This window comes from Tamandua tetradactyla, chromosome 26 (genome assembly GCF_023851605.1).
Source record: "Tamandua tetradactyla isolate mTamTet1 chromosome 26, mTamTet1.pri, whole genome shotgun sequence".
Classification (NCBI taxonomy): Eukaryota; Metazoa; Chordata; class Mammalia; order Pilosa; family Myrmecophagidae; genus Tamandua; species Tamandua tetradactyla.
Window position 1 is genome coordinate 7523343 of NC_135352.1, and position 21270 is coordinate 7544612.

At 37.1% G+C, this 21270-nt stretch overlaps 1 protein-coding gene across 8 annotated transcripts in view; it reads right to left on the minus strand.

Annotated features, from left to right (window-relative positions):
* Positions 1-1427: 1427 nt before the first annotated feature.
* Positions 1428-21270, minus strand: part of UNC5D (unc-5 netrin receptor D) — a 523673-nt gene continuing 503830 nt past the window's right edge. For all 8 annotated transcript variants that reach the window (XM_077144160.1, XM_077144158.1, XM_077144159.1 and 5 more), the window contains 2 exons: positions 14398-14576; positions 1428-1632 (listed from right to left, as the gene is read on the minus strand). In XM_077144160.1, coding sequence (XP_077000275.1) covers positions 1428-1632; positions 14398-14576 — 384 coding nt within the window. The remainder of the gene's footprint in view (positions 1633-14397; positions 14577-21270) is intronic.

Below are 21270 nucleotides of genomic sequence, written 5' to 3' on the forward strand. Positions count from 1 at the left end.
TAGTCTACCTGGACATCTTGTCAAGAATGATTTAATAGAACAAAATGTTTGAACAAAGCGTTATGATAAGGGTTACAAACTATCGGTGGATTGCATTTTTCCATGATATTACTCCCTCCTATTTAAAAAATCATAAAACAATAGCCAAATATTAATGGTTCTATAGAGAATGCATATTAGTGAGGTTGAGTAATCAGTGAGAGAAAACTCCCTGAAAATGCGTCAGGTTTTCTGGAACACTAGTTGAGATAATCATCAGGCTTATTTTCTTGGAGGTCATTTAGAGCAAACACTGTCTGCTATCCTTCCAAGATGCATAAGGAGGGTGACCTATAGCCTTGCTGAGAGATTCTGTGATTAATAGTACCAAAAGGCCATAAAATTTCAGAAACATGGATTTAAAGGTACAGTAAAGTCCCTCATCCCCTATGACAACAATTTTGAGGAATCTGATCAATGCCTCCCTCCTGGAATTATAGCTTATTTAAAGCATGTGACATCTACAGTTCATATGTTTCCTTGGATCTGATAGACTCTCTCCTTTCTCCAGTTCCTGTAATAAACTCTTTTATAACAGTGCTTATGCCATTTGAGGGGCTTAGCTGGGAACAGAGCTGGTCCTGCTTTGTTGAGTTAAAAAAAATCATTTTCCATATTGAAAATCTAAATATGCTCCTGGAAACTCTCCTCTTTGCCTTAATGGGAAAGGAGGGAAAGAATATATGGAGGAGATTTGTCTCTGGGAGAAAATGAAGGTGGGGTACACTGCCAAAACTAGTTGGTGATCTATCTTCCTTCTCAACCTTGTCTCCATTCAATGGCTAGAATAGATAGGGAATTGGTGCTGGTGTGACATACTCAGATTCTAAGTTCTAAATGCTCTCATTCTCTCCTTGGCATTGCTGAAGTCATACAAATGGGTTGGCAACTCTGTATGACTTCTAAATGCCAGTTTTACAATGACTCCCAACATCACAAATGCCAGGTGGTAGAAAACGCTAACAATCTGGTATCAGAATTGGCTGGCCTTTTGGGGCACATCATTAAAAACCTGTTTCAAAACATGCACTTATTCAATCTCTGCCTTCCCGGCTTTATCGTAGCTAACTTGTTTCCACAGCTACTTCTCTCTAGATAGGCTCCTTGCTGTCATCCCCGCCACTCCAAATATAAGGAGTTCATCCATTATTAGCCAAGGTATGGATTCAGAGGGGACAGCTGCCCTCTTATGCCTAAGAGAACATGTCCATTTCCCTATTAACATGTTTTACCTATATAAAACTTGGTTCTTCAATCAGGGATTCTCACTGATTGTAATGAAGGCTGAATTCCCCAAATACCACTGGGCAGGAAGCTGCCACTTTCTTTCCCATTTAAAGCAAGTGTCCTGACGTTGGCCACCGTGCTGTCTCACGAAAGAACGTGGACTAGAGTCCATTTTGTCTGCTGTAGTTGAAGTCTGCTTCATCGAGCTGGGATTCCGTAATGTTTGAGAGTTTCGTGTGTGTCCTCCCAATCTCTTCAAGGGCACAGGCCAGGGAGTCAAGGTCACCATCGTGCTGATGACGAGCTTCCCACAGGTTCAAAATGACAGCAGATGGGCTGCTTTGCGTAGCAAAATATGATAAATTCCTATAAAAAGTCAAACACAAAAAAAGAACAAAAACAAAAATGAAGACACAAATAAAAGAACAAATGAAAACCATCAGAAGAGAACTGAAAATGAATTTTAATGGATATCGTTACAATAAAATAGAAAGCTACACTGAGGCAGATCTAGGGCATTAGTTTTGGTTTTTGTAATGTAACCAATGACCTTCTTATCCTCCAAGTCTTCTGTTAGTTCTCACCTTACTAAGTTCACTTTGTGTGTGTGTTTGTGTGTGTGTGAGACAGACACAGAGACAGAGCGAGAAAGATCACACCCTTGAAAAACTTTATTTCATTAGTTTACATGGTGATGTAACTTATTACTGTTTTTCCAAAATGTCTGTACCCTTGTCATCTCTCCCTGGCTGTAAGGAATGTCAATGCTTTGTGTTTGATTTCATGTCCTTTTCCTTCCTCAATGGGTAATATCCTACATGGCATAGTTTTAACTCCAAGTCACCTGTGTCTAAATCTGCACCTCAAACCTCATAGGTAAATGAGCACTAGAAACAGATCCCCATATAGCCATAGGATTGCTACAATTAGATGTCCCTCCACCTGCTCAAACTCAGTGCATTAACAGTTGATATCATCTCTATGAATCCTAACTGGTTTCCCTTCTAACAAGTAACCCAGTAATTTTGCAATGATTATTCTCATCTTTCTCATAAGGAAATCTGTTATTAACTCTTCCCTTTAGGTTGTTTCTTCCTTTTTTGACATACTCATCACATTCATCCTAATCTCTCCATTCATATTACTTATATCTAATCTATGCTCAACACTTTATAGCCTAAATCACAGCAAAAGCCTTATAGATCTTTATGCTCCAAACTCTCTATTTCTTGTTCTCTGTTTCTCTAGTCACTAGCAATCTACTTTATTACTTTCATCGCCTTCATTGGTCTATGTTTTCTTTCACCTTTTGAGCCATATATTCTGACTTAGATATAATAATTTCCTCCTTACTTTTACTCAATTTATCTTATCCTAAGCTATCCTATGATGATCACTAGGAATACCCACTCCTTTCCATTACCTTCTTTTTATCGATACCCTATACTCCTTTAATGCCTAGTTTGATTTTTAGCTCCTCTCGTTCAAAATGATTTGTCTTCTCTGAACTCTTTTTATGCTTCTGTTTAAACTTTTATTTGAGTAAAATGTTTATGTATTTCATGTGTGGGAGTTTTGCCTTTCCTGTGAGACTACAAACTCTAAAAGGGGAAGGTTTATGTAGAATACTTTTCTGAATCCACCAAAGTACTTACAATACTAGTCGTATATGAATGACCTGGGGCTTAGTCAATACACACAGGTGAAGGAATTGATTATTACATGCCTTTATCAGAGGATCTGGGATCTTCAGCAAAAGTAAATGCTAACCACTTAGACAACTTTGCTATGATGAAGACTAAGGCAACATGGAATCTTAAAGGTCACTGTTTTTCATAGGTACTTTTACAACAGGGATAGAAATGTCCCCTCTGGTAAAATTCAGATGCGCAGAAAATAATTTTCCAGAGCCAACCAAGAATTGCCTGTTTTGGGGGTGATGCTGCTTTCCATCAGCAAACCAATATACCATCACATAGTGGGGTCGTGTAGAGAAAAGCCCTTGGAAGATAAGGCAATCTTGTAAGGATACTTTATTTTTTATAAGCAACATGCATACATGCAGACATACAAATAGAAATTATGAGTGAATAAAATGCCACTTATTCATAGGCCTTAAGAGGCTGTTTAATCAGTGGTACTATACACCCTTCCTCTTTATTAATGTAAAGGAGAAGATGAGCTTTATAAATATTCTTTTTTATATTCTTTTTATTTTTTCATTTCCTTCTTCCTTTCCTTCCTTCTTCTCCTCCCTTCCTTCCTTCTTTTGCCTTGGAATCAAATGTGTTTTATCACTTCTACATTAATAGAAGTGTCAATACAAACCTTGAGTAGTTGAAAATCCTAGTTCCTTCTACTGAAAAGCTCAGTTTTGAATATTGCCATTTCTTCCTGGCGATGTGAAGATGTTTACAGGGAAAGTTGCTATATCTTGAATTCTATATAAACTGGCACATCCCAACCATCATTCAGGCAAAAAACAAACTGAAGGAATAAGTAGGACAGAGGCAAACTTTGAGGACTCTGGCAATTTTTGTGACAATCCCTTTTAAGGTCCAGGATGAGACTAATGACTATGAACATACTTTTACCTCTCGCATGAGTAAGTAACTTTTTCGTGATCTCACTGTTTCAAGTACAAAAATAAAAGCAGCACCTCCAATGGTAAAAGTAGCATTAGCTTTCCCTGAATTCACTGAAGGTTTATAATTTGCATTTGTGGTTGAACAGTAGACTAGTGTCCTCTGGAAGCGACTGGAAACCTTGTGATCATCTTTGCCTGACACTTATGCTTTATTCTATACCCAGGAGTTGGCAAACTTTTTCTCTAAAGGACCAGATAGGAAGTATTTTTGGCTTTATAGTCTACCTGTGGCCTCTGTTGAACTACTTGACTCTGCTGTAGTAAGCAAGCAGCCAGAGGTAATTCATAAATGAATAAGCATAGCTATGTTTGCATGAAACTTTATTTGGATACTCTGAAATGTGAAAGTCATATAAGTTTCCTGTGTCATGCAATATTGCTTATCGTTTGATTTTTCTGACCATTTAAAAATGCAAAATAATAATAATAATAATAACAGCTCATGAGTTGTAGAAAGGAGGTGGTGTGCCAATCCCTGTTCTATATTGCCTTTTTGTGAAAACTGAATTCCTGTAGCTAATGACTATTTGAGAGATGACTGGACTAAACTTTCTGCTTTGTACTTCATTTCAAAGTAAGCCCTTAGAAGGCCAAAGTTGCTGAATTTCCAAAGCTATGTCCCTGCTTCAAGCACTCTGAGAATTTTATAGTTGGTAAACGTTTGGAGTCTTTCACATTTCAGGTCATGACAAGATGACCTGAACACAAAATGCAACCATAAAGTTTTAAGAGAGGCATAAAGAGTATATGCTTTGAATGTTGTGATGAATCTTTGTCCCAACACAGTATTAAACATATCATGAATCCACGGGGTGCTGGAGGATGTTACGAGCATACCTGACTAGAAGAAGAGAGGTGAATCCAGAAAATGTCTTTTGCTAGTCTCTTGGTTCTAAAAAGTCTATGAACGTCCTGATCTATAGAATAAACACCCAGGGCCAAAGGAAGCTAAGCAATCAAAAGAGGCAGAAATACAACTCTTACTTGGCACAAGTCTCTGAACAGATTGTAGCAAGTGAAATGTGCTCCCCAAAGCAAGTTTTCAATTTATTCTTTGAATTTACACAAGCATACTCAGCATAACACATACAAATCTCACATCTCACTTCATTGTAGGAGATGCATATAAAATCAGATCAGCCTTACTGAAAATTATACAATCAGCTATATGATTATCAGACACCCTATCAAATTATATTTACCTGTTTCTATACAAGAATAATTTAATATATAGAAGAATAATTTATATAATTATATAATGAATATATAAAAGCCCCTGAAATCCTGATGCAATATGCTGGTCCTCAAAGATCGTTGAGTTACTTTTACTGCTTACATGCGTAGATATGAATTATGAGTTTTTGAAAATTGATATGCAATGTATCTATTCAGTTCTCTCTATACCTCCTTTTTGAAATTATTGGTGCCTGTAAATTTTATTAATTATGCTTTTTGTTCACGAAGCCGGTTTCATATCCCAATCTATGTGACTCACTTCTGCTCATAATAATGCTAGTGGATTTGGGCACCAGCAGGTAAATGCACACACAATTCAGGGAACATTTCTTAATATGACAAAATGGAATTCACAGCAATATTTGATGTTAAACAATTTCCTAGTGTCTTTGATATATGTGAAATGAAACCAGAACACCAGTAAAAGCAGTGGTGTGCACTCAAAATTTGATTTTTATCTGTCTCTTTGAAAAAATTTTAAAGAAGTGAATGTTTATTGTAGATGCTTCAAATCATTACGTTTCTAAATACACTAAACTTCAGAGGTTTTTCTATTGTAGCCTTTTCAAATTCTGATTGACTTGAGGTAATTTTGAAAAATAAGACTTATTTGTTGATGGTGTCGTGAAGATATTGCATACTAGTTAGATAAGATGATCTAATCTCTAAATTTTAAGAATTTACTTTGGAATCCTTCTCTATCTCTTGTTCAAGTTCATTTGCCCTAAGCCTTATAGATTCAATAGCTTTATCTTTGTCCTCTGAGACACTCTCTAAAGAACAAAAGATAAACAGAGAGCATCTGAAAATTTTTGCTAAGACACTTGGATAAATTTTATCTATGTAAGTTCATTGAATAGTAATGGTTTACCAACTTTAATTGTGTTTTGTTGAGCTTACATGCTTTCTATGTACCTGAGTTGTAGGGGTGAGGAGGGAGCTGACTTTGTTACTGAGATTAATATCATCTTTATAAGACTTTTCCATTCCCATCATCTGAACCCAATTAAAATCCCATGCTCCATGTGGAAGCCAGGGCAGAACAGGGAATAGGAGTCGTTACCTTAGCAATGTCACTAATGAAACACAGGTAAATTAATAATCAAGTATGTGGGTCAAAATCTGAACTGTTATATAAATGATCAGTTTTCAAAATATACCTGTAACTAATAACCACACTAAAACTAACAAAGAAACCTAGGTTGGCCTTGAGAATTTTTGGATTCTGTTTTTGTGCTTTCTGTTTTCTTTTGGGGGCAAAAAGAGGGAGAAGGAACGGAAGGACCATGCCAAAATTCTGCCATATAGGTTTTTCATAAGACATTGCAATACAGGGTTAATTTTATGACAAAGAAAATTAGCTCCATGCCCATTTAGTCTGAATTTAGAGATACACCCTTTCCTTAATACTTTGAAAGCATTTAAGTTTTCCAGAATTTCTGCACTATTCAAATGAAAATGCCTTTGTAACCTCTAAATAGTAGTGATATACAGTAACAACTAAATCCTCAATCATTTAACAAAGAGATTAGGTAACAGTAATGGGGAGGCAGGCATGGGACTGAGGCTCTATCTTAGCTCAGGAGAAATGCATACAAAAGCTATCAGGAACACATTTCACATATATTTGGAATCTGCCTTGCTCAGTTTTCTCTCCACTAATACCAGGGTTCTGTCACCCTCATGTGGCCTATAGAGACCCCCTTTCATTTTGAATTCCAGATAGCAAAGCTTTTAGCTTAGCTACTCAGGACCATGCTTCCAGGGCTGCCATATAACTGACATACAAGCTATAAATTCTTCCCATTATTAATTGTGAGAGTGAATTCCGTTCTAAAATGTAGTAGGTGACTGCATTTGACCTGCAGTCTAATAGTCTTAGCATGGAAGATACTTCATAGAAGGGAGATACCAGGCTTTCATTCAGAACTTTGGGCTTTCACCCAACACTTTCAAGTAAAAGGAAGCACCTATACACTTGTCACTGTAACACTGTGGTGGCAATTTTATTTATAGTCAAGAAACTGTTGCCATTTATACCTAACTCAATTTATTTTTTAACCGTAAAAAGTGTATTAAAAAAAACATTTTCTTTCTGTGCATCAGAAACATAGAAAGTGAAAACTAAGCTAAGTTGTCTATAATAAATAGGAAAATATCATTACAAGAAGAGTGCATAATCCTATTATATAGTACCAAATAGGGAACTGGAAAACAGTCATCATGAAAAAATACTAGTGTCCCTACTATCATCCTAATTGTCTCATATAATGAAAGCTACTTATGTGACCAAAACCAACCCTCCATATGGTTCTTTAAATGCCAATAGAAGAGAAAATTCATTCAAACCATGTAGAAGTAATTGGTGACACCATAAACATTTCCATTCATCAAGATTTCATCCTCAAACTTCAATCTCATTGGATACTCAACAAACAACACAGCAGCCTTCAGGATAAAACAAGCTAGTGCTTCATTTTCTAGAGAATGAGCATGAAATGCATAGCATAATATAATCTCTGCTTATTGCTCTGCTGTGTCATCAAGTGAAGGGAAGCTGGCCAGAGAACCCCCAAAAAGGATGCAGGCAATAACAGATATACCAAGTTCTACCACCTCTTGTCCTAACAGTGGTGCACTAATTATTTTAAGCCAATTAATTTGGAAATACAGTTCTTCTCCAACGTATCATTGAGTCTAGCTCATTACCTGGTTCTTAAAAGGGCACGGCAAGGATTCTTTCTTCTTTGGAAGATGTATTATAACCCTGGAAGCTTGAAGACTACCTGTGCGTTGCCAAATGAACATAGGGGAAGTTGGAGACCCTGTTTTCTAATCTCCAGTCTGATTCCTCACAGGAGAAGCCTATGCTTGTTTCTAAAATTGAGAAATGAAAATAAATGAAAACTACAAAATCAGAATGCCACTTCTATATGAATTGGGATATATCATGTGAAAATCATTCTCAATCAAATAAATCTTCCTCTTCCATCACCCAGAGGCGTTTCCAAGAATCCTGAATGTGAAGTGGAAAGAAAATCAGTTATTCCAAGAGAAACGTCCACAGGGCTAATCTGAATGAGAGACAAATGAAAAATATGTAAATATTTAAATGTATAAAAATGTAAATATTTAATTTGTATTTCAATAAAACTTTATAAATGATCAAAAATAAATAGCTAGCCACTGTAATGAAAGAGGTAACATCTTTCCTGTAACTTCACTTTCTCTAGTTATTAAAGCATCATACTTAGAGATACTGACAGTTTTTTTTTAACTACTGTTTGAGACAGTGACTGTGAAAGGGATTATTTAGTTTCTAAAGGGACTATTGGCATGTCTGTCTTCCCTGAAACCTATATTAGCTTAAAGGAGAGAAACTTACTCCTTCCCCCTTGTCTGAGCCCTTCATGGGAGGTATGTGATGTCCCATCTCCATCTCCATCTCCTGTAGCTCGCTGTAGGAACATTACTTTCTTTCTTTTGGAGGAACCTAAAAAGCTTCTTTTCCATATGGCCTTTAGGATGGACACCTGCTATTTGCAAGCCATATACAGCTTGTTTATGGCTCAACTTGCCCCAGGGCTGTCTGTTTTCAGCTTCATATTAGCAGGCAGTTTCATGACTCATTGACTTCGGTGAAATCAAGCCCAGACATTCACCACTTGGCTATATAGGGTCCCTCTGGCTTCACTGCAGGGGCGATTCAAGTTTCTGAACCTGCACAAGTCTTCTGGGCCAGAATCAGAAAATGCAATTTGGGATTCATCATATTTTGCCTCCACAAGTATAGTCCTATCACCCTATGTATTAATTTTTCTTACAAACGTCACAAAGGTTGCTGTTTGGAAATGACAGCTTTGCATCCATTTTTATTAATTAAAGGTTAGGCTGGGTTTTCTAGGCTCCAGCCTGCAGAGCCAAGAATGCTGAGTTTGGTGTAATTATAGCAAATCATGAGAGACAGTATAAAATAATTTCTTGTCTCAGCAGGCACCAAGGCACCGCTCTTAGTGGCATCCCTTTAAACCAGGCATTCTGTTTTCAGTATGTACTTATCCTCTACCCTTTCTTTTCTCATTCCTTCTTCCTTCACCCCCAAAGAAAACCAATACTGGGATTCCTTCACCTGTAGTGAGGTCTCAACAGTTATCCAGAGAGAGATTAAGAAGCTGCCCTCAGAAAAAACAAAAACAAACAAACAAACAAACAAAAAAAAAACAAAAACAAAAAAAAAGAAACGAGAAGCTGCCCCAAGACTGTCCTTTGCCCTTCGAGGGCCTGATTAAAAAGATTTGGTGGAAAATCAAGCTATTTATAGCATGGTGTATCAGCCATGGAGATTTGAGGAATTTCATTCGTTCACAGTTTTTATACCAACACCCATTAACACTAACATCCGAAATAATTTTGAACTATTTTTACTAGATGACAATAAGAAATGTTTTTTTCTGAAAGTGCCTATGAATTTTCAAACAAGTATATCATGAAGGAGGGTTTTGGGAAAAACTGCTACATGTCATTCATCTGCTATTTTCCATCTTTGGTATTCTTTCTTCCATTTGGCTGCTTCTCGTCTACCCACCTTTCCAAATCTCATGTATTTCATCCAACATCTGTTCCCATAGCAACCTGGTCAAGCTGGCTATGTTTTCTCAAGGGTTTCTGCAATCTGAAAATCATGATGCCTTAAGGAAGAATTATCTAGTGGTGCAATTTTAGGTACTATGTGAGACCTGAGGGGAAAAGCAGGAGTCCTCCAGAAAATCAGCCATTTAGGTTGTTCTTTTTAAGACCAACTTTCAAATCTTCACATGGTCACATCAATTCTATTCAATAGGAGGCAAGCTTTTAAGGTCAAGCGTACTATACTATGAAACACATCATGCCATTCATTCAAGAAATATTTATTCACTTTCCCTTTAGAAGACGTTACTATCTAAGGCTATTTACCTGTAATTAAAAAATAAAGAAGGACTGCAGGAATAAACATGTCATGGAAATTTATAGACGGGAAAATACTTCTCGCTGAAACAGTTGGTTTTGGATATTCTTCAGTTTGATTGGTCCTCGGCATTTCTGCCTACTCTTTCCAATTCTTTGTTTCTCATCCCCATCTGCTTACCTATCACAGGTGATAGCATTGAGGTAGAGAGTTATTACAATTGAATGTATTGAGTAATTGTACAATCTCAGCTTAGGAATGCAGTAAATTTGGAGTCTGAGTAATAGTCAAAGTTTGCTTACAGAATCCATCACTTTAACTGCTATCTGTGACATTTTTTTACTACACTCTGTGGGTGCCTTATTTAGCATCATCAATATGCCAGGAAAGTTGCAAGATCAACTGTATGGCCAACCTTATAACACACGCACTCACATCTCTCACATCCCCATTGATGCCTAAGTCTGTAACTTTATATTCCCTGTCTTTTTTTTCTCCCATTTCTGCCTCGCTGGAAGATTCTTAGACAAAACAATTATCATCAGTGACATTTGCATTTACTAAGGCAAGAAAGAGAACATTTTTACTGACAATAAAATAAAAGCCCATGTTTCCCTCTACTCCCATTGAAAGCCTTTCATGATTTGAGAGCTCTTACGTTATTAGCTTTTTACCACTTTTGGAAATTTCAAAGGAGGAGAAGAGTCAGGGAAAAGCAGTGTCATAAGCTCAAGGTCAGTGAATTCTCTTGGAAAGATTTCACTACATGTTTAATGAGCATCTTTTTATTATGATTCTAAAGTTGATGGAATCTCATGCTATGGAATAGCTGTCTTATCCCACAATATTGGCATACCAATCATTTTAAATTTCTGTGTTTTAACACATATCTAAACTTAGTTCCAAATGATATTATTTTTAGCCATAAGAGCAAAAACAGGGATTTGGATTACACAACAGGACACTGTATGGGTTACATTTGAAAGTCCACCTTAGACCTGTCACATGTGTTTCTTTCCCTGAAGGGGAAGTTATATCTTCGTAAAGTAATAAAAACATTAGAGAAACCTGATGATTTATGCATTTAATGAGAGTTGGCTAACATGGTGCAAAGTGGTTTTAAATAGTCTTTCTCCTATGGTTTCTCCAAATATCATAAATAGCCATATCTCCTGGAACCAGACCAGCCTCAAAGAAAGACCCACTCTTGAAGCTGCTAGGATGCAGAGATGTATGCAGTAGCAGCTCCACGTGTTATCCTGAATGAATCAATTTGATCCAATAGAAGTTCTACTGAAAACTAGTTTAATTCAGGGGTTAAAAAACTGTAGACTCTAGCCCACAGCTGAAAAGTTGCCTGTTTTTCTAAATAAAGTTGATAGAAACACAGGCATGCCCATTTGTGCTTGTATTTTCTATGGCTGCTTTCGCCCTAAACAGCAGATTTGAATAGCTATGAAGCAGTTGCAACAGAAACCATAGGGCTCGTGCTATTTACTATCTGGGCCTTTGTGGAAAAAGTTTGCTGACCTCTGGTTTAAATCATTCCCACTCTACAAGTTAGACCAACTACTTTTGGAGAGTAAAGCTAGAGAATAAAGAATAAGGTACGAAACACCGCTCACTACATTTGAATGTGTTATTAAATACAGTTTAAATTTAGAAGAAGGTTCTTTGTATTCATGCTATTCCAGTTTGCTGTAAATTGTGAAAATTTCATGGTTGGCAACTAGGCTTATTGAGAATCTGCCATATTCTGGGGACTGTATTAGAAACTTTTCATAAGATAGAGCATTTAAGTTACTTATGCCAAGGAAATTTAGACCTTCCTGGAGATGGGGTTTTAGGGGGAAACTAAAACAAAACTAAAAACAAGCAAGCAGGTGCACCAAGCGCTCAAGTTTCATGATGTGGGGAACTGAAGAAACATTCTGCTCCAACAATCACTTAGTGCTCATTACTGCCCAGACATAAAAGGTCATTGAACTTCATCTTCCAGTTTGAAGTGCATTCTTTTTTTTTTCACATGGGCAGACACCAGGAATCGAACCTGGATCTCTGGCATAGCAGGCGAGAACCCTGCCTACTGAGCCACCTTTGCCCAGCATTCTTAGCTACATGAGGCCATGAGTTGATGAGTTTGGAGGCACTCGTTTTATTTTTCTTATGTGTACTGCAAATGGAGAATAAAATGGAGCAAACAGGACCAGGCACACACTTACTCAACAAATGAATGGCAGCACACAAGGGAGCAGAAATAATTTGTGGCATTTTTTCCCCTTAAATTCTGACTTAAACTTTTAGAGCTGGATGGATTGTAGCGGTAGTATAGTTCTAAGTCTTTGAATTGCATTTGAGGACAAAGAAACAGGATGGTATACTATTTGTTTAGGCACACTGGTATTTGATACCAGACTCAGGGGTGCCATGCAGATGAGTCCCTGCTGTATTTTTCACCAAAGGATGTTCTCTTGGTTAGTTTTTCATTCTTATCCTGAAGTTAACTTGAAAGCAAACTTGACACAGTCATGGTGTCCATGGGTAATAAAACAGACACCTTATCTGATGGTGGTATTATACAAAGAAGATAGGATTTAACAAATGAATATGATTGCTGAATCACTAAATATATCTTTTAGTCTCTGATATCTCAGAGCAGCTAGAAGTAAAAACCTAATATTGTGGAATTGTAACCCATGTCAAACTCTGAGATATGTTCTACAACTAATTGTGGTGCTGTGCTTTGAAATTTATTGCTTTTTTGTACATATGTTACTTTTCACAAAAAGAGAAGGAAAAAAAGTTGATCGTGATGATAAAAAAATTTATTCTTTCTAGCCTCCTATATTCTGGAGCAGCTAGAAGGAAAAATCTGAGAGGATGGTAGGCCAGGATGAACTCTGGGATCTGTCTTGTAATTACTTGTTGAAGAGTGCTTTGAAAACTGTTGCCTTTTTATTTCCTTGCTTTGTACATTGTTATACTGTACAATAAAAAAGAGACACCTCATCCTTCATCAAAGTTGCTGGAAAATGTTCAAATTGGTTTTTTTTCCAGTATATATATATATATATATATATATATTTATATTTTGGTATGCTTTCGTTTCCAATATATGCCGTTTCAAGAATGTGTCTATTCTTTTGGGTCCTGCCTGTCTCTGTAAATTCAGTTTCCTCTTGTCACAATGTCTCTTCTCTCTCGACTTTCCTTGACAAACGAAATTGTTTTCTACTGGGCCCTTCATTTTTGAATTCTGGATCCCTTTTGAAACAGAGATGGCACTCTATTCTTTCTTGGCAGATGTCTACCTCCCTTTCAATGAAGAAAGATTCAGGTAAGGAAGTCTATGAAAATAAAGAATGCAAAATGATAATAACAGAGCAAGCCAAAGAGTAAGAAGATAAGGCTTTGCCTTGAAAGAATTTTTTTTTTAAAGGGAAATGGAATAAAATGGTTCTGGCAAAAACTTACTGTCTTTTCTATTCTTTTCGGATACACAGGGGAAGGGGTGGAGGAGTGAGGAGAGGAGGAGATTTTACCTGTTCATGCCTTCTCCCTGCCAGCAACCCATCAAGCTGAGCCCAGACCCATCTGCTCTATCACTGACTCCCTAGGGAAGCTCATCACTGTTGTTGTTTTTTTTTTCCAGATAGAGTAATAAAGTCCATTATGAAGCTCTCTATCCTGTTATCAACTCAGTTCTAACATTAGCACAGCAATGAGTAGTGTCAGTTTAAGCAACATGCTAAGTTGCAGTGCCTTGAAACCCTTTTGCTTATTTAATATCCTCTGGCTTCAGCCTTAAGGGTTAGTATCATCAAACTTCTTTTATATATATAAGATATATATATTTAGGAAGTTACTTTTGCAGGCTGTGTATGTACCCATTAGGGGATAGATTATGGTTAAGTGTACCCAATATTGGGGTGGGGTGTGAGAGATTTGCTTCTTTGTGTCTGTACCACTGGCTGAAGAATCTACTGCCTCATTGCTCAAAAGAATCAACATGCATAGTCCAAGCCCCCATTTGGGTAGCCCAGTTAGTGACTTTGGACATGGAACCTGGATCAAAGCACGACTTTTCCATAATGTCTCCAAATGCAGAATGGGGTTACAGGAAATACCACACACCATGTCACATTTTTGCTTTTCTCCCACTTACTTAGCACAGTCATGCATGCATTGGGGTCAGAGGATTCCACAAAGGTATCGAAGCCCAGAAACCATACGGTTACACACTGCCCACTTGATTTCTTTTCAAAGGTCTCTTAGTAAACTCTTTCAACGTTGCCCAAATTACCTGTTGATGCTGTTTTTCTGTGCTAACATCTGCCAGTCCTTGCCTTTGGCATTGGGGGTGTCAAATGTAGCACAAATCCGCTGTCGGATGGAGTAGGGGATTTTGAAGGCTTTGGGGCCAGTCTGTGCAGGGAAAGTGCTGTCCTCTTGTGCAAAGAAAGTGATGGTTTCTCTTTCACTCTGTAGACAAAATGAGGAAACATGATCAGATCTAAGTGAAAGTACTATTGATCAATGATTTTATAAAAGAAAAGAAATCTGGGTTAACACACAGGCACACAATGTTTGCCTGTTGTGGACTCTATAAAATATATTGAAAAGTTCCCCTTTTTTCTAAAATAGTAATGACACATTCTAGCAGTCTAATAAATCTTGGGTCACTGAAGATTAACAACAGCTTCTTCCATTAAGGGGAGTCACAGTTTCTTGCTTCTGACATCCCAAAGGCTGTCAGGTAAGAGCTGGCCTAGGTTTTCCTGTTTGACTTTCAGGAATAGATCTAGAATCAGTAGGAAGAAGTTACCAAATGACACATTTTATAATGACTCTCTGAGAGTCATAACTGACCAAAGATGAATAAGCTTGGCTAAAGTGTCAAGAATGCTACAAAGGAAAATTGTTTGACTTAACAATCTTAAAGTTGATTTTTCCCCCTAGTTCTAAATGTGCATGATTCTATAGTAACTATTTTCAATTTTGTTTTGGAATTAAATTGCTTATGACAAATAAAAGCCAGCCATTAAGCAGGGATAACATGCAGACCAGCCTTTGAAATGATGTCTACCCAATTTGAATTTAGAGCAATTGAGTGAGGTTGTGTTATTGTACATCGTAGCAATTAGATCATCACACTCGACACCAAATGAATCGCACAAAAATTGTTCAGATTGGAGTGGCCAAGGTGGCTGATAAATGTATGTGGACTAACAGAACTGTAAGGCCTTAAAAATATCTAATTGAATGAATCCGGTGCTTTTGACATGTTATATGGGAAGAGGGATTGTACAGGTGTAATTAAGGTGCCTAATCTGTTGACTTTAAATTAATCAAGAGAGATATTATCAGGTTAGCTACTAATAGACAAGAGGCAGCATTTTTTTCAGGAAACATCTCTCCTGCTAGATTGGAAGAGAGCAAACAACCATTCTGTGAGCTGCTTCTAGAGGGAGTCACAGCCAATACCTGAGTGTGACTTCTAGGAACTGAGAGCAACCCCCTGGCCAACAGCCAGCAAGAGCACAAAGATGTCATTCCTAAAACTTCAAGGAAATGAGCTCTGTAAAAAACCTGAATAAACTTGGAAAGGGCTCTGAGCTTGAGACAAGACCCCAGCCCAGTCAACATCTGGATTTCAGCTTCGCAAGACCCTGAGCAGAGAATCCAGCTATGCTCCGGGTCCAGAGTATTCTGGATTTCTGACAAATTTATTATTAAGATAATAAATGGGTGTTTTAAAAAACATTCTTTTATTGCGAAAAATAGCATATATAAAAAGAAGAAAGGTCGGTGCAATGGTGTCTCAACAGCAAAGTTTTTGCCTGCCATGCTGGAGGCCCAGGTCCGGTTCCCAGTACCTGCCCATGCAAAAAAAAAAAAGGAAGAACAGGAAGAAAAAAGCAATAATTCTTAAAGTGCACTTCAACAAGTAGTTACAGAACGGACTTCAGAGTTTGTTCTGGGTTACCATTCCACTGTTTCAGAGTTTTCCTTCTAGCTGCTCCAAAACACTGGAAGATAAAAGAAATACCAATATAATGATTTAGGCATCATATTCATTTGTTAAATCCATCCTATCTTCTCTTTTGTAACTTCTCCTTCTCCTTTGATACTTCTCCTAATCTAGAGGGGTTTTTAGACAATGCCTGTTTCGACATTTTCATGATGAGAAGGGGTGTCAACACTAAAGGATAAGGGGATGTAATTAGTTGATAATCTTGGAGAGACTATTTCTTCTGGGGTTTAGTATTTATCAAGCCTAGGAACCCTCTGGAAATTATAGATTCCAGGAAAGCAAACTTAGTGCATGAAACTTTTATTGCGTTTCATTTCGAGCCCTAGGTGTTCTTATGAGTTAACAGGAGGGATGCTGGTTGAGGTTTAGCAAACCATGGCAATTAGCACTATCTAACTAAAGCCTGCATAACAGTAGCCACCAGAATAACCTCTTGACTCTATTTGATCTCTCTTTGCCACCAATGTCTTATTTTATTTTATTTTTTTACATGGACAGGCACCAGGAATCGAACCCAGGTCTCCGGCATGGCAGGTGAGAATGCCTCCTCTGCATTCTCCTTCTGAGCCACAATCTCACTGTTCTGATGTCTTATTTTATAACACTTTTTCCCCCTTTTGGTCAGGGAGACATTGCTGATCCCATGATGCCAGGGCTGGACTCACGCCTGGGAAACATGTCCCACGTTTTTAGAGAGACTTCCACCTTGAATGTCATGTCAAATGTAGGGGGTAGAAATGGGTGTTGTTTTAAGCTGACAAATGCATGGTGATATGTTATATAATGGTAGGAAAATAAACACAAGGAAATCCAAGTATCAGGTCCAAGTTTGGCTTAAGGAACTATTTTTTGCCTTCAGGAACTAGAACCTCTGTCAGCCTTAGATTCATGTGCTAAAGTTTCTTCCAATTTCACTTCTTCCTAATACAACATAATGTCTTCAATCATGGTGGTCCCTCTCTGTTAGTGCCCCAGACCCACACAACTATAAGCTGAAAGCCTCGGTGGGTTTTAGACTCAGAAAAGCATCACTCTGGAGTCTGAATCTATACTTCCTATGGCTTAGTGACCTTGGATTCTATGTAACTTTCAACAGCCTCAGTTCCTTAGTCAGTCTTTTGAAAGTTTACAGGCACCAGAAAGGTTCCAGAAAGGTCACCCAGGTAGTTTGTGACATGGTCAAAACTAAAATTATGATATGTTATTACCTAAAACAATTCTGATTTTGCTACGCTGTTGTGCTTCCAGACAAGCCCTTCAGAGCAGGGGGGTTAAGGAAAATGCCCCCTGAGTGCCTTTGGGCTTTAAGGAGGAGGTATTTGAGTTAGTCTTGGCAAATGGGCAAGCATCAAGTGAGTAAAAATTGGGTGGATAGTTTATTCTAGGCAGAGGGGACAATTCTGTGCCAATATGTTACATCATTGTAAAATAAACAACTCAAGCTTCCTACTACATAAAATAGGTTACAAGATGCATCGTTTTTTATCATAGTTTGTAAAACTTCTCCTAGCCTCTAAAAATGCAAATCAAGTTAGACCTCCTTCCTTGAATATTTCCTGACTTGAGGATATGGTAGAGATGGGTGGGGGAGAAAGGTAAGGGGATTCTTTCCAAGGTAACATGGTAGCTGTCTTTGTGAAATGCCACCAAAGGGTGGTAACAGGAGAAGAGGTAGCTTTCCAATGGAACTGAAAACACTGAGCATGGTCATGCCAAGGGATCTCAAGAGACAGACAGTTGGCTCTTGAAAGCCCTCATGGCACTTGTGAGCTGTTGGCCAAGCCCTGTCTTTACTGTTAGCAAATAAAAAGACCACCTTGGTACAAGACAGTTTCAGAAAAAAGCTGGACAAAGTGGTCTTATTTGAAGGTGAATAAAATATTATGTGAAACTGAGTCTCAAATTAAGTAGTTTTTCTATATGCTATACTTTAATAAATGAGGTCCCAGTTCACTCATAAATTTCTAAATTTGAATACTTTTTATGCATAAGAATGTCACTTTATGTAACATTTATGATGCATTCTAAAAGACATCTGGGCCAAGCAATAAGAATCGTGTAGATACGTCACATTTTCGGATTGGTTAAATTAAACTTGCAGAGTGACAGTAGGTTTTCATGCTCTGCACATCTGAGATAAGCAGGTGCTAACTGGTTAGCTTAGAAGTTGTAAATCAATGAGAAGTTCCAAGTAGTCTGTCTATTTTGTAACAAATTGACACCCCTCCTCCCCCAACTTCCACTACTTTTGGAAGAAAGATAAGAGAATTGCTTGAAGGGAAAATTGTAACATGCAAAATTCCCATTTAAGTTGCTTCTAATGAGAAAAAAATTATTGAATAATATCACATTAATAAGGGATGATGGAATAAATTCTTGGAAAAACTTTTCCCTTCTTTTCAGAGTTAGCAAAATTGTTTTGCTCTAGTCTCTAATATTTAGACTGGTGATACTATTGTTTTATAAAATATCAGCTTGCATTAATCACTGGGTAATTCAGGTAGGTCCACTTTAAGGGGAATGAACCTACTTCTAAGGACTCATATAAAAATGGCCACTCTAAGGAAAGGTATATTACCTTGGTCACTGATATAATTTTTAAATGTGAGGATGAGATAAACGATTGCATTTTTTTTTTTGGAAACCATTTAGATAAGAGACATGAAGGGAAATGATGGATGTGATGCAAAACATAATTAAATGCCTTCAGTGAGGATGATAACTGTATTGATTTAAATATTTACAATCCATATCATGTTAAAAATATGTAGACTTTATACCTCACATGGTTCCATTGTCAATTCATGAATCATTGGCACTAATGTAATCCATTAAAGTAAGGATAAGCAGTTGGACTTCTGAGACTAAACATGTAGGGGTGTGTGTGTGATTGAAGAGATGGTGTAAACAGTACAGAAAAAAGAAACTTTTCAAAGATAGTTTTTGAAAACTTCAAAAGGTTTAGTGCTTTATTATTAATGTTGTTTGATTTTAATCAATGAAGCTGTCGTTAACTTATTCAAGCCACCTAAAGGCACTTACTTTCAATCTAATGGCCATGAAATGTGATGTACTCTAATAATTTAACTATTATACCTAACATTGATTGATATCAAACCACCACTAGAATGTATCCTGTCTTCTCCCCTAGTAATAGAACTTTCTCAGAGCTTTCTATATCTTCATTTCAGCTTGAACCATCTACCACAAAAACCCACCAAGTCATTTTTTGGGAGAAGAAGATGGTTTTGTTCATCAGATTTATCACCAGATAGAGATTTATTTTTATTTTATTTTGTTCATCAGATTTATTTTCCCAGGAGTCAGATAACTCTGGGGTTGGAAGGACCTTGAATGATCTTTTGATCAAGGCATCTATTTGCAGGTTGTTTTACATGTAGGATACCCATTCTATTCCTAAATATCCATAGAATAAATGTGTTCTAATCTATCACACAAATGGTAACCTCCAATCATTCTGCAATCTTGAAGAAGGAGCTACCCAATTTTCACATACTTGCATGTACTCAATGACAAAATTGTTGATGCTGTTTGGTTGTTGGTCACTAATAACTATACCTCCAAAGAGAAGATATGTCAGGGCAAGGCCTGCAGTTAAGATTCTGATTAAATTACCCTAATTGAAATCCTAAAGCATTTCAGTGTAGGTATAGTGAAGACATAGGTCTTGAAGTCTTGGCTTGAAACTCTGGCTCCCATCTAAGTAGTTCCATAACCTTGGTAAGAAGATTGGCCCCTTGGATGTAATATACAACTGTAATAGTTAACAGTGAGTTCACAGAGTTGTGATGGCTAAATAACACATGTGAAAACCTGAGAGACAGTAACCAATGTATGGTGGATTTCAAAGGTTTCCTTCTGACATGGAAAATAATAACAAATTGGACTTGTCTAAGAAAAGCAGTTTATTACAAAGCAGTGGAGATACAGTAGGCTTAATTTCTGCAGTAACACTGAAATAAATTAATAAAATGATCCTTAACAGAATCAAAAGGGTTAGCAAAACTTCTAAAATGCTGTTGCCCAAGAATTGGGAGAATGCAGCCCAACGTTGCATATCTAAATATTATTTTGATTCTTGCCTCCTATTATCAAGAGGTACTATAATGCCAATTTTTTGAGGTATTTCCATGTGACTCGAAAATTGTGAAGTATTAGAAAAAGAATTGGAGAGTTAAGATTGTGCTTTTTAAGCTATATTTCTCCTCATACACTTCAAGAATTTATTTAAGCAATAGGCAAAGATACCAGGGTATGCTAACTCTATCATCTAACATATTCCTCTTTGCATAAATATCCTACAATAACAAATAAGTTGCACTCCAAAATCTGCATAACTCAAAAAAAAAAACAACTTTTTAAACTTGGAATTCTTTTGTTGACCTGTTAGCAGACATTTATAGGCAATTTGCATTCGAAACAGCCAACCTTCTTTCCATTGGTTTTTTTCACGCTTGCTTCTGAATACCAGTTCTTCTTAGATTTGCCTTTTGTTTATACTTTAAAACCTTTCTAAAATTCTTATTTTACTTTGAAATGTATTGTATTAAATATGCCATGAGTGTTCAAGAAAGAGACTCTAAAAATATCCTACCCTAGGCTTCAGAATCTACCTTCACTTTCAAAACTACGTTAGCACATAATACTAATTGGCAATAATGAATGCAAATGCTATATAAACATGTCAGTTAAGACAGCCATCAATTTTGAGGCACAATCCTTTACAAAGCCATCCACTCTTCAGAAGAACTATTTGGGGAATTAGCACTACCCATTTTGCATAAACAACGAATTCAAATGAGAATAGTAAAAAGTCATAATGCTATAAGGCTACAAGTTGAAACCACAAACTGAAACTGAGCTGTATATACATAAATTTGTCAAACCTTTTACCAAGACTAACTTAATGTGAAATATTCATCCGTTCATGCATCCATCCATCCATCCTAGAGGTGAGCAATATAACATCGGTTTTCTTTCATTTGCCAGGGATTATCTCAAAATCGCTAAGGAAAAGAATCACACCCCTCTGCTGACGCTAAGCCTCTGTTCCTCTCTCCCTTTTCCCCCAAATAATCATGGAGAAAGGATTACTATTGCCTACTCCATAAACTCAAGTTC